Raw genomic sequence first — 15,099 nt, 5'->3', positions numbered from 1 at the left:
TCTAGGTTTAACCTTTTGAGGAACTGCCATACTGTTTTCCAAAGTGGCTGCAGCATTTTGCATTCCAATCACTAGTGTATAAGGGTTCCAATTTCTGCACACCCTCACCAACACTTGTTATTATTTGTCTTTTGTTTTTTTTTTTTGTGGTACGCGGGCCTCTCACTGTTGTGGCCTCTCCCGCTGCGGAGCACAGGCTCCGGACGCACAGGCCCAGCGGCCACGGCTCACGGGCCCAGCCGCTCTGCGGCACGTGGGATCCTCCCGGACCGGGGCATGAACCAAGGTGGGGCACTTTTGAAAACAAATTTCTCGTGTGCGTGTCATGGTGCTATGGGCTTTACATATTACTAAATATGTAAACAGTAATCTAAGATATGTGTTATAAAATGGAGAAAGTAAAGCCCAGAAGAGTTAAGGAACTTGCCCAAGACCCCACAGCTAGTAGATGAAAGCGTTTCATCTCCTGCCTACCAAACTTCACTGACTGTGGTCATCATTACTCTATTAATCATTCAGCAAACCCTGGTGACATATGTTGCTGTCTAGCACTATAAATATTAGCAGACTTTAACCGCAAAACAGAGGAGTAAAGCCATAGCTGAGTAAAACTCTCCTCTTTCAGGATACTGTGAATCTAGATGTGCCTGTGAATTGATGTAACTTTGAAAAGAAATATGATGATCCCAATTAAGAAGAAAAAATCGGATACCTTTCATTAAAAGACACGTTTTGAAAGAAAACAGAGTACCTGGACATTGGCAAAGTCGACACGGTTGAGGTCATTGAGCATCTGGTTGATCTGAGAAGTGTTCTGAAGCACTGCACGAGCTGCCTGGGCCAGGTGATTGAGCGACGTGTATCTTCGCAGAGTCTGGGCAAAGGCACTTACAGCTGCAACCTGTAAAGAAATCCAATTAAGTGGGGATTTTTTTTTCCCCTCCAGTAAAAGAAACCACTGCAATCTTTAAATCTTTATTCCCTTGCCAAATTTTAAATGCTTCCCTCTGATACTTATTTCAAATTCATTTGGTGAGAGAGCTTACTTGTAAATTATAGCATTTAAACCTCTAAACCAAGTATTACTTTCCTTTTGAGTAGGCTGAGGTCAAGGCTAAAACAAACTCCCACATTGTTCGACATCTGAGTGCACCATTAATTAAACCAGTCTTGCAAGTAGCTACTAATCCATAGCAAGAAATGATTTAGTCGAAACAAGTAGGAGAAATGTTGATTTTCATTTCTTATTCTCTGTACGACAGTCAACTACAAACTAAGCAAATAAAATTTTTTTTCCTTTTACTTGGAAAACCACACTATCCAGTCCCACTTTTTAAACTGGATTAAAAAACATGCTTTTCAGAGCACTGTCATTAAGATTCACTCTTTTTACCTTTATTTTATAGAGGTGAAATAGGAGTGGGTAATTCTGAGGTGAAATAAGAACACTCAAAGACTTTATTAGCAAATACATAGCTAATAAACTTATCGGATACAAGCAACTCTTCAGAATTTGAATTTCTGTAAAAGGGCTATCCAGAAAAATCTCCATTTGTCCTTCAAAATGTACTTTCCGGCCTTCTCCATTCTGCTCTGTGCCCAGGAAGACTAAACTGAATAGATTACATTAACTGCCTCTCTTGCCCTTTGGCTTCCAGTTGGGTTTGGCCAATGAAAGGCACTGGTAGGAGACTGAAGGATGGAAGAAAGTAGTCAAACTACTAATTCCCTCACAACCTTTGCCCTCTCCTTCGTAAGGCCACAGTTCTGGAGGAAGGAGAAGATCTGATGCCATAATCACTTCCTTCCCCTTCAGACCTAGGGATGGGCAGGCTTCCCACTATTTTGCTAGTCCTGGGGTGCTGTACCATTCCTCCTTGGTTTTCTTAACTCTTTTCACATGTTTAGAAACAGACCCTTAAACTCTATTCAATTATTCTCCCCTTTGGATATACCATTTTTTTTCCTGCTGAAACCCTGAACAAACTGGGTTATATTGAAAGATAGCAAAGCTAACAACAAAGAAAAAGTCTAGGTAAATATCTAAATCTCATGATCTCATGAAAATTTGTTACTTGCATAGCAGATCTAATGAGGACTTTAACATATTTACAGGAATGACATTAAATCACTATGGGTATATAACAAGCAATTGATTGAACAGTCAGTTGGCTGAGCAGTAGAAGGTGTTCCACAGGCCAAAGGATGTTCTATCTTGATAGTGAGATGCTTCAGGACCATGTGGAACTTGGGGGACGTTCACATACCCCCAAAGAGAGTATTTCACATTTTCCCATCTCTGTGGTTTATACTAATCAAGGACATATCACGTGCCAGGCACTGTGTTAAATGCCTAACATACATTACCTTGCTCAATTCTCATAAACATTCTATTAGACACATGTTATGACTTAGGAAGGTTAACGATCTTGCTCAAGATTACACAGAAACTACAGTACAGTGGTGGGATATGAATCCAGGCATTTTGATAATAACTTTCAGTCACAACCTCATTATGCTGTTTCCACTGTCACACTAGATCATCTTTGTTGATTAAATGCTCAGTTGGAAAAAGGCTGCATGTCCGTGAGAGAGGAATAGCAGAAGGCACCTTCCTCCAAGGTAAACCACCCAAATCAACTCTAGAGATCAGTGAGATGGCCCATATTGCAGATGGATTGCTACCAGATCCACTTTGATGACACTGGGGCAGGAGGTACTTTTAGCTGTTTGAAAGTATTGTTATAACTATGACTGACTTTGCAAGTTGGAAAACATTCCTCTGACCATCATAATCAAATAGCACCTCTTTTATTTGCCCACCTGAACGTGGCACTCTAGAAAAGCACTACCATGGAGAGCTTTCTGCAATGATGGAAACGCTCTACTTATGTGTTACCCAGTATGGTAACTACTAGCCACATGGGTTAAGGTGCGCTTGAAATGTACCTAGTGTGACTGAGGAAGTAAATTTCAATGCAATTTAATTAAATTTACAATTTAAATAGCCACATGTGGTTAGCCCTACTGTATTGACAGCACAGCTCTAAAGCAACAATCTAAGGTGGGCATATTCATGAAATGTGTCCTATACATTTTAGAGATAGAATGTGTTATTGCAAACCTTAAGCTGAAGCAGACTTGTGCTATCACAGACTTGTCAGCTACAAGAGCTTCAATTACACTCTCAAACTGAAAGCCAAGGCATATTGCTGGCATCTGACAGTAGATACAGACCCTGACAAAAGGCCACAAATGTGATTTTTGTTATCAAAGTTTAGACAGAATCAGTCCAATCTGTCATGTATGTTCACAGATTAACCTAAAGTAACATGGTTAGTAGGGGACAAAGTGGAGAGGAGAATTCATATCTCTAGCTAAATAATCCACATTCCTGAAATATACTCATCAACTATGATATAACTGTTCTCTTTAAGAAATGATTACTTGGGCTTCCCTGGTGGCACAGTGGTTAAGAATCCGCCTGCCAGTGCAGGGGACACGGGTTCGAGCCCTGGTGCAGGAAGATCCCACATGCCGTGGAGCAACTAAGCCCATGCACCACAATTACTGAGCCCATGTTCTAGAGCCCGCCAACCACAACTACGGAGCCCGTGCTCTAGAGCCCACGAGCCACAACTACTGAAGCCCACGCACCTAGAGCCCGTGCTCCGCAACAAGAGAAGCCACGGCAATGAGAAGCCCGCGCACTGCAACAAAGAGTAGCCCCTGCTCGCGGCAACTAGAGAAAGCCTGCACACCGCAACAAAGACCCAACGCAGCCAAAATTAAATAAATAAAATAAATTTATTTTAAAAAAATGACTACTTGATTCACAAAAGCATTCTCCACTGTTAAAAAACCAAAACATCCTGAAAAGCAAATGGTTATTAATTTACATGAACATTTCGGAATACAATGAGTATAGCAGGGGACCTAAAAATTCTAAAACTCAAATGGAAACTATTTGAACATTCTAGGCTGTTCTTTTCAATAACTGCAATTAAGCAATCTTAAATATACACTTTAGAAAAGGGCTGATAAATACACCACATCTAAAATGTTTCTCTAGTCTCTCTGGAAAGAGCATCATCAAACAACATATCTTGTGCAAGTTCTTTACCACATGGTTATAAAATACAAATACAAAAATCAATTTAAAAAGATTTAATTTATTATAATATTAATATTCTACATAATATCATTTGATAGGACAGATTTAAAATTCATAGTTCATAACGATTTCCTAAACACAAAAGAAAAAGCAAGGACATAAAAGTGTACCTTGGTTTGTATCATTCTCTGTGGAATATTGTTCATGGCATTGGAAAGCCAACCTTCAAGGCTTTTTGCAAAATTTCGAATGGCTTGGGTCAAGGCACCTAAATGTTAAAGAATAAAAGCAGAACGAAAAAGATACCAAAGAACATTAATCTTTATGCTAGAATAAGGGAAAACATGCAAGCACAACATGTGAAATAGCACAGAGCTTATATTATCCTCATTGACAAGACTTTATTTAACATTATTCCTAACTTTGAAAGAATCCAAATATTATATCATGGGCTTGTCTTTTAAAGCTATTTTGTTCCCAGATACTTATGATACTTTGTTGGGAAATGAAAACATTCATTTTTGCTTATAGCAACATATACCAGTTGTGAATATACTTATGGAATTTTTTTATCTTAGACAAAACACTCTTTTCAAAAACAGCTTTGTGCTCAAAGGCTAAGTATTTTCTTTAGAAATTCTTTATCTTGACTTTTTTCAAGCTCTTAACCTATTTTCATTTCTTTAGTTAAAAAGAAAATAATGCAAAGCTTTCTCTTTTTCTCTATGCATCTCTTTACATTAGAACATGTCAATTAGAGTAGATATCTCTCACTCATGTTGAAAAGTAAGGTAAAATTAAAATTGCCTGCCTTGATACTTCTGGGTAACTATTCTCCATTTCACTGGCAGGTAGCGATAAAAGATCACTGTGATAATAAAATTGCTGTCACAGAGGCCAATATTCTTAAGATATTCCTAAAACAGTCCATTCCATACTCTTTACATCTCTGTTAAAACCTGAATAGGGATAGGTCCCATGAGAGTAGTGTTTATGGTGGTCATAAAATGATTAGAAGCATTTTCCGTTAACAGGGGTGATTATGACTATTTTATAAGAACGGATCTGCTTATTGAGATGGCTGTATAATAGGAAACAGAATTCTTCTCTTGTTCAACAAGTAATTCAGTCAGTAGCATTTTACTTCACCTGTGCCCAAGGCTCCACGGTGTAGGGAGCAGTTTTAGACATTTAATAAGTAAGTGTTTGAAGCACCCACAACAGAAAATAAATCCCTGTGGGTTCCCTATAATGTGGGTAAGTCTTACAATTGGTAGTCCACAATAAGAGACAGAGAGGTTACATTTTTGTCCAAGGCTCCCAAGAGTATTAATGTTAACGATGGGACTAAATTCCTTGGTTTTTCTTTCTGTGCTCAAATGAGTCTGACATGCTTCTTTACTACTTTTGTTAAAGCAGGGTTAGAAATAATTAACTTACTCAAATTAAATGCAAAAGATATAAATTTTACTATTCCAATAATAAAAACAACAAATTTTTAAAAATTATTTCTTTAAGTGGTCAAATGACAGAAGAGAAACTGAGATGGCTACATTTTGATTAGGAAAAACACTCAAGAAGTGCAGACTTTTAACCATGAGAATCATCTATTGGAAACACTGCGCTGGAAATTTCTTGAGAACTAATTTTTTGAAATTTCCAAAGCTTCTCACTTCAGCCAAGAAGAAAAAAGAAAGAAAAATATTTTTCTGTTGTATTATGTACTGGAACCATGGAGGGCAGGCATGAATGGAAATGAAAAACAGTGGGAAAAAAAATTAAAGACCCTCTTTGAAACTCAGTAAAATTCTGTATAAGATTCAATTTGGCTATCTGTATTACGTAGTTTTCTATAATTAATATATAATAATTATTTAATCTGAAAAAAACAAGAACTGAGAAAAGTTACTTAAAAAAATTTAATATGGGTCTTGTTTTATTTAGACACATTTAATGCTAGGGAGATTGTAAAATAAAAAGATATGCTTTGTATCTCAAATGATTGTAAGTTTTTCCTTTTTTGTACTAAATGACATTTTGGGTCACCTTTAATTATAATCATAAATTGTACATTTGAGTGTTACCAGCTGAGTTCTTACACAATTTTTTACACTTCACTTTTTTTTCCCCATTTTCAGATAAATGTATTTTAGAGTATAGTAGCTTCAAGCTGACTTTAAATTAGTGTGATATGCAGACTTTTTTGGCTAAAAAAAGGAATCCCATCTGGACAGTAAATGGTAGAGTGAAGTACTAGTAGCCAGGAAAATTAAATTTTCAAAAATAAAATTAAGTTTGTTCTCTCTATAGGGATTCATGTCAGATCAAATTGTGCAGATTGACAACTTTTTCTCATGAATGGATGGTTAGAAATTTAAAACTACTCTAAAGCTAACTTGTCTCAACCTGCTTATGATTAATATTAAAATGCACAATCAGAAGATAGTGATCTACACTGTATTTTAAGCTTTATTTTTGTTAAGTCTTGTTATAGAACAGGAATTAAAATTCCAAATTTACTTGGTAGGGTGGCACCTTAATGCATCTTGTAATTTCAGAGAAACTGTAAAACTATATTCATAATTCCTGAATTTGAGTTGTCTGAATGCAGAGACAAACTACTTGACAAAATAAAACGGTTTTCAAATCAAAATTTGCCAAAAACAAAGGTCATGGGTATTGTGTGCTTAAAAATTCTGGGGTTTAAAGCCAACTACACTTGATACGTGATTTAACTTAGGGAACTGCTGAGTTTACAAGTTAAAGTCTTGTGATGCTAACATAAAAGCAACAGATTTTAGAATTGTTTAATGAACACTGATGTTGTTGACTGGCCTCAAAAAAGAAAGCGTTCACTGACACCTTTTCTTATATCTCATGAGAGAAATTTATGTTGGTGGCAAGATGTCATAGGCTAATGAACTACCCTATGCAACTTCTCTTAAACATCTCTAGAGATTATCACTCAGAGCACAGGAAGCAAGACAAAAACAGGAAAATCAGATTCTGGAACATAAATCAGTAGAGAATTTACACGTTGAAATTTTCCATGACAACATCACTTTTAATCAATCTTTAGTCAGGAAACTTGGTGCAGATAGGGTAGAAAATATTAGTAATTTATAAAAATGTGAGACCATGGCAGCTGGATTTTTAAAAAACTAATTTCTATATAAATTTATGTATGTTTATGTGTGTGTTCATTGATATTATATGTAAATGTATGTCTAAGCATATATTTTAAGGTGGTAGGGAACATATGAAATAACTCATATCTTCCACTGTTATCATATTTTAAAAAAGAAAGTATAAACATACAAATGTTAGTATCTTCACCATTTCTTGCTAAATCCCTATTTAAATATTTTCTGGAATAATTTAACACAAATTAACTGTGAAGAGTGTACTTCGAGTACACGGCTGCTAATTTTACAAGCTAAAAGATTGCTTTTACCTTATTAATGTCACTGTAGAGTAGCAATTCTGTTCCATATCTTTAAAAGTTAAGGTTACTAGTAGGTGCTCATAAAGATGTAGACCTAAAATCATTTCAACTGTCTCTAACACAAGTATCCATGATGGCTTTTATATTGACACTTGCAAAAAATAGCTTTGTTTGCAACAGGGTAGTTTAAAAAACACTATCACTTAAAAAAGTAATCTAATTTATCTATGTAATTCCTATTTGCTTCATGGCAGGAATACACTGCTAGTGCAGGTACATTGATTTTTCTCTCAAAATGCCAGCTAACCATTACTGTTAATGGAAACTGCATTTGTAGTTCTTAACGTGATGTCGGTGACAAAGTAAATGCTTTTATAAAGAAATTCAACTTCAGTAGAAACCAAGATAAATTCATTTCAAATCAAAAGCAAACATGAAAGAGGCTGGTCTAGCAATTACAGATTTCAAAAATTCAGGGCTTTATGAAGGAAACCTTTTCCTTGGGTAGAATGATTTTCACATGGTTGACTGGCCTGGGAGTGTTCTTGCAATTAGTCATTGGGGCTGTCACATCTATAGGTTGTCTTTTTTGTCAAAAAGAAAATGAAAGATTGAAAAACAGAGAATTTTTCCCTTTTTACTACAGTTTTGCTCTAGGCTGCTTTCATGCAATACTCTGTGTTGCATGTTTTCTATCTGGCAAATTTAATGAGATTAGAATCACTCTAGTTTGCAACGTCACTACCCAAAACTTCCTGGGTGGAATGTATGAGAACAAAAGCATCCGTACTTGTCTGCATTTAACTTACTAGGAATAGGTCTAAGGACGTCGGGGATGAGAATCTCCACCAAAGCCTGGTACATCCCATGGTCACAGTTACACATCCATTTCAGGATAGACTCATGTTTGCACAGAGTTATCAGCTTTGCTTTCGGAAGTCGACTTTCTATTTCACTCAGATTGCTGGTGTGAATAAATGTAGCAAATGAATAGATGGCAAATGAGGATAAAAAAGAAAATGGACTTTAAAAATAGTTTTAGTTTATCAAATATTACTGAGGTTAGAACTATACCACCATTGCCCTGGTGCCACACGGCTGGATATATATAACACTCCCCCAGAGCTGCCTATGCACGTTAATACTTTCTGACGGTATGAAAGGCAGATATGATACTAATTCCATGAGGATGAAATAGTTCTACTGCAGTCCCCCAAGTCAATATAAATGGGAGCTATAATACACACGCTGAAACCTCAAAAGAGTAGTTTGTGGTTTATTTCAATCTATTCAATTAATGTTATCAGGTAAGGTTCACAACTGGTATACATATCTCTAATTTGTTAGCTGTGACATCTACTCAGCCATGAAAATGAATTGGAAAAGCATATTGATTCTGACCTTGATTCAGTAATGGTAGTGCCGTCAGCTGGAGTAGAGGGAGAATAGCGCCAGAATGTTTGCCACAATTTTTCTATCAGGCTAAATTGAAGATTCACAACAACGTCCAATATTGCCTAAAAAACAAAATGGCTATTGATATTACCTTACAAAATTTCTTATGGGGATGTGTGAGAAGTACATACTGAAACAAGACTTAAATATAAAGATACTTTTGGGTTCATAAATTAATATGGTAAAACTGGACTAAATTTTGCCAATGGAAATGGGAAAACAAAAGAGATTAGCTAGGAAAAAACCGGGGGAAATAACTCTTAAATGATTAAGCAGGGTAACTTGTATTCCTCCCAGAATGACCTCACGTCCCACCCTTACTTTTTCCTCTCTTTTCTCTCCATTTTTATGCTTGCTTCCCTAACTTTTCTTTCATTCCTTAACCCACTACTTCCCCGGTTCCCTTACTATTCTCAGATCCACAGGGACACAGAACATACATTCAATTCACATCAGTCTTTACTGGACTAGCTGTGTCCACTAGCCATAAAAAAAAAAAAAGCAGAAGAGAAGGGTATGGAGGTGCTTGTGTATGGCAGACGGAGTTAGGGCTCAATCAGCTCTGGTTAGGGTTGCTGACCATGGGTTCTGGAGTGTTCCTAGCCAAGCAGAGGCTGAGGGCAGAAACTACAGAGTCAGGCTGACCTCCAGAGGGTAGTGCCTGTCTTGGCAGAAGAAAAGCACAGCAAGCACCTCTCTGTGGTTACAGAATGGCTTACATTCAATCCTCTCTCAGCATACACCCTTTAGAGAGAAGCTATAAGACTATCCCCTTTTCTAACCTCGGGGGTGGGGCCCTCACCTCCTCCTCCTTAATTTTATCTCTTAGATCTCCAGCTGCATCAAGGACATTTTTATTTTTTTGATGATGCTAAAATTTGCCACTTTCATTAACTTTTGATGATATTTAATTTCACCCTGCCATTGCAATTAGTCTGCAAATTCGCCTTCAGATAAAAAGCAGTCATAAAACCAAAACTTGTTTGTACAAAGATCACGTGATTCTGTGGTTATTTTCAGTATAAAAGACAAGTCCTCAGTATAATGTGTTTGATGTCATCAGCACTGATAATAAAAACACGTAAAACAGTCCCTTCAAGATCTGCAAAATTATTAGAAGCTAAGAGACAGCAAGGGGCAATCGAGAGAATCAATCTGAACATTTAAGGCAGAAAGAGGAAACTGTAACTTTGTAATTCTGGAGTCTGTGCTACCCGTGTAGATCTGGCCCTGTGCATGATACAGAGAATAATTGATGTTCTATACAAAAACACTCTGAGACCAATTCAAGTATTAAGCAAAATCTGTTTGGGGGCATGTTCTGGGAACTAGTAGGAAATGTTGCAAGTAGTTGGAAAATGAAAATGGAGGGAAGGGGACTAATTAATTAACACTCTCCTCACCCTTTAATATCAGCAACAATAAAAACACAAAAGCAAGCCGTGGAAGGAAAGGCATCCAGATGTCCTTGCTCCCAGGCAAAACCCAAAACCTTCTCAGGAGGCAAATTATTATAGCTGCTTTCCCAAATGTAGTTTAGGCACATTCTGAGAGATGTCTATTAATGAAGCAATTAGTAATATCTGATATAATACCTTACATATTTCTAGCTATAAGATTGCTGTAAGGACACTATGCATATATTAAAAGAAAAAAATGACTGTCAGAGCATCTTGTGTAGAAAATTATATTTGTTCCTTACATAACTAGTGATACTTCCAAAATATCTTTGATAAGCCAACTGTGCAAATTCCAAATAACAGCCAAAATGGGTACATTAATCTTTCTTAAAAAACATAAATTATAGGAAATATGAAATAAAATAAGGCAAGTCACAAATTCAGTGCACCTTAAATTAAGTATCTCTTCAAATGAAATAATCTCAAATAATTCTTCTGAAAAGGACATTCATATCAGCCACATTTAGTCAGTTTTACAAATGAATAAAACATTTTATCATTTGTCCACCCACTTTTAAATATGTTCAAACTAAAATGTATGCCAAATATAGTTTAAAATAATCTGTATTTCACTGGCTTAGGGCAAACAACCATTTACAGGACTGGATCCGAGACTCAGGCACCTGTCCTTGAAAAGTTTGGAAGTGTGACAGGAAAAAATAATTAGAATTCTTCCTTTTCATATATGTCTTTATGCCCCATGAGAGATGGCACGAACACTGGTAACTCCGAAATAAATGAGGATCATTCTATGAACTGCCATTTCCCATGCAGATTAATTACTATATATGTTCATATCTCTTCATATAGAGTATTCCTGACAATTAATGAAAATTTTGTAACCCAAAGAATATTTTCATCTTATTGGGGGAATTTTTCATTTAGATTAATTTTAATGTATATTCTTTAGTAATGTAAATAATCATGCTCCAAGTTATATTTTGAATAAATATGAGCAACTGAAAACAATCCAAATTATATTTGTGTAGGCGGGGTTGCTTGAAGCAAGGTTCACCTGAACACAGAGAAATGAGAAACTGATTAGAGAATCTTTATGTAAATCTTCATTGAATATACATGATATTCATGCAGAAAGAAAGAGAAATTTTTTTCTAGATAGGTAAGGATCATCCAGAAATTCTCTAATATTGGGAAAAGCAGTCAAAGAGAAACAGATAGTAAGTGTTTTTCATCATAACAAGAAATGTTGGGAACAACAAACTGGCAGGACATGTTGAAAAACACTTCTGGCACACAGTTTGTTAATAAAGAGAGAACTTGCCCTTGGTTGTTAATAATCTAGCACCCCTGACAAGTACTCAGATTCACTCAAGCAGTTCTTATTTCTGGAGTGGGAAAAAAAATCTGTGAATGTTATGAGCTGAGACTTCTCACTGCATACTGCATTGTCAGCAGTCAGGAGGACTGCCCAAGGATTATCTTTTACTTCTAAGTAGATCATAAATAGCCCTGGAATAAAGCTACTTAAGTTCTAAACAGTTCCTCTTTCAAAAGGAGGGGTACTTTAGAAGACTCTTATTGCAATCTGTTATCTTCTTTCTACCAGGTGAGCTGCAGGTACGAGCGGGCTTGGAGAGAGTTCACCTCCTGGAGACAACGTAGCCAATTTTGATATAGGATACTCAGAAAGGGAGTAGGAGTAGGGATGGAAAACACCAAGAGAAAACTTAATTAACCATGAAAACAAAACAAACAAAACTAGAGCCTCAATGATCCCTGGAAGGAACACCTAAAGTGCTTTATAAAACATTTCTAGAAAATAGTTTGGATAGAAATACACAGCTATCATGTAAAATTCAAAACATAAAAAGAGTATATTGGAAAATTAAGTCTCCTTCCCCTGACTCCCAGTCACTAAGTTTTGTTCCCAAAGGCAACCAGCATTAATATTTTGTTCTTTCTTCTGGAGAGATGTATATAACATGTTCTTTTTCACTCAAATGATAATATATTATACTTGCTGTTTTACATCTTGCTTTTTCCCTTAAAAACAAATCCTGAAGCTTGTTCCAAAAAGTACACTTAGAGTTGCCTGTTCTTTTTAATGGCTGCATAGCATTCTACTCTATAGATCATACCATATTTTATTTATTCAGTTCCCTGTTAGATATTGAAGTTATAAGCAATCTTTTTCATTAAAAACCATAATGCAACAAGTTCCCTGTACACTTATCTCTTCCCCTACATGTAAGCATTTTTCTAGAAGGAGTACCTAGAAGTGGAATTGCTTCATCAAAGGATTCGTATTAGAATAGGCTAAGAAGATGGAAAGTAAAATTTATTCTCCCCGAGACATGAAGAAAAGATAACTTATTAGTGCTCAAAGAAATATGAAGTAACTTTATCTGTCCTCTAGGAATATGTTTCATTATTTTGCTTCAGCAAGTTGCCTGGCAAAACTTAGCACGTGTCCGACTGTGTTTGAAAAGACTTACCTCACAGTGCTCTCGATAAAGACTCTGCAGTGACTTGATATCCTCAAAGGTAGTACCATCTGGCAGAGAAGAGATTTCAACTTCTCCAAACTCTGGAAGTGCTCGAGATGCATCTGTTACCATGACAACACAACAGAAAAAAAGTTATTGTGGATGGTGCCAATTACAGCTTAATGAGGGCAAATTTAAGAAGATTAAAAAGGAAAAAAATTTAAAGGTCAGTGGTCCAAAAAGCAAGGACTTTTCATATTAGTATTTTATAAACAAAACTTAGCAGCAGCAGCAGCACCAAAGAATAGAGAGGATACTTCTAAAATTCTGGAGAAACTAAATTTTCACTATGATTATATTGGAAATAACACATCTCAGTGTCTCTCAATATAGGACCCCTCTGATAAGAAAAATACCTTGAGCTGGCCAGTATCAATTTTAGTTATTTTTATCATTATATTACTTAGGTATATAAAAATAAATCTAGCTTTAAACTTATTATGCTTATACCTCTCATATAATCATAAACCAAAAGACCTACAAAATAAGTACAAAGAAACCTAAAAAAATAACATTAAACTTAACAACATTAATTTGATATGATAGATGATGCTGTTGTCCTGTAACTAAATTACCTCTTGCAACATGAATATGGTATTGACTGCTGCAGCGCAGGATCTTTTGAGTTTGATAACCCTATACCAACACGTACTTCATGATGGCTGGTTCTCCCATTATGCTTCTATATTCAAATGAGCTGTGAAACTTTCCTCTACACAGAGCATTGGGACATCATTTAGCCTTCCCTTGGTATGAAGGCGTAATTTACACAGTAAGTCTCTCTCTGTTCTTTTCTCATTGGCTCTGGACAATTAATGCAATACACTTTGGTGCCAACCTTATGATAAATTCAAATACAAATGTGGAAACTAAAATTGCAGAACGGTATTCGTTCTAGTCTTCCAGGTAATCCAGAATATGCTTTTATTTTTTTTTAAGATTATAATTGAAATAAGGACACAAAATAAAAAACATAAAGATTCTTGCTGAGAGCTCAAGGGTCTACAAGAATATACTTGAGGACACTAGTTTGGGAATGCTGCCATAATGCTTTCAACTTCAGTAGCCATTCTGACCCCAGAGTACATTTCAGTTGTCTTTGTCAGAAAGTGCACATAGACACATATACACACACACAGACACATACACACACGCACTCTCTGAGAGCTTCTACTTATCTTGATCTGTTGTACCGAAACTATGCATGTTCATCTCTAGAAGAGCTGTCAATTAAAGTGCCATTTTTGCACCTTTAGCTACGACAGGAATATGCAAAATGTTCAAGTTCCACTTCCTTAACTCTTTAAATAACAAGAAACATGCATACCATCTATAAAATTACAAAAGTAGCAAATACTGTGATCAATTTAAAAGAATAAATTACTTTTTAAAAGTTTATAATAATTTTTTCTAATCTGAGACTATATGCATATGCAACTTTATACGCAGGAAATGAGAATTCTTTTTGGCACTTCAAGTTACTACTGAAACTACCACACAATTTTGATCATAAATGCCCAATTAATACAAATTCTGGAAAACAATTTCATAGAAATAAGCCTTTAATTCAGATGCATTTAGAAGTTCTACATAGCTTGAGATTTTAAAAAATAAGCTCTTTTTCTACGAAAAAGTAGAAATGAACTAGAACTATCATATAATGTGCATAGTTTCAGCACACAAAAAAAATCTATGTAATTAACATCTGTAATAGACATTGTACTTGGAGAAAACACTACTGTTGTTCTCTTGTTTTCAAAATCCTGATAGCAACTAATATGCATTACACCTTAACATACCTAAAAACTGTTGATGATGTTGACTTTGGGCAATTACAGTTTGCTCAACAGATGTGCCTGTCTGTTGACCACTTCCTGTGAAACCATCTGCAACCCCATCCACTTTCTGCATAGGCTTGTACCTAAAAATATTAGATGGGAAAAAACAAATAAACCAAATTATTCCTTGCTTTTTTGTACTACACAAAACTCCCAAGGCATTCAATTTTGTTCTGTCTTCTTTAATGTCTTATGATAGTTGTAAGAGTTTCTTCCTTGACAGTCTCATAAAGTTAGGATGAAGAAATTTTTTAAATTGTAAAAAGGAAAAAGAAGGGGA

General features: G+C 35.8%; 1 protein-coding gene across 3 annotated transcripts in view; it reads right to left on the bottom strand.

Moving 5' to 3' along the window:
* The window catches only part of RFX3 (regulatory factor X3), a 288,511-nt gene that overhangs the window by 36,901 nt on the left and 236,511 nt on the right, over nucleotides 1–15,099 (bottom strand). For all 3 annotated transcript variants that reach the window (XM_049711842.1, XM_004286226.3, XM_004286227.3), the window contains 6 exons: nucleotides 14,781–14,902; nucleotides 12,931–13,043; nucleotides 8,961–9,076; nucleotides 8,369–8,523; nucleotides 4,285–4,382; nucleotides 752–901 (listed from right to left, as the gene is read on the bottom strand). In XM_049711842.1, coding sequence (XP_049567799.1) covers nucleotides 752–901; nucleotides 4,285–4,382; nucleotides 8,369–8,523; nucleotides 8,961–9,076; nucleotides 12,931–13,043; nucleotides 14,781–14,902 — 754 coding nt within the window. The remainder of the gene's footprint in view (nucleotides 1–751; nucleotides 902–4,284; nucleotides 4,383–8,368; nucleotides 8,524–8,960; nucleotides 9,077–12,930; nucleotides 13,044–14,780; nucleotides 14,903–15,099) is intronic.

The sequence above is a fragment of the Orcinus orca genome, chromosome 6 (assembly GCF_937001465.1).
Source record: "Orcinus orca chromosome 6, mOrcOrc1.1, whole genome shotgun sequence".
Classification (NCBI taxonomy): Eukaryota; Metazoa; Chordata; class Mammalia; order Artiodactyla; family Delphinidae; genus Orcinus; species Orcinus orca.
This window is presented reverse-complemented; position numbering and strand designations above follow the sequence as displayed.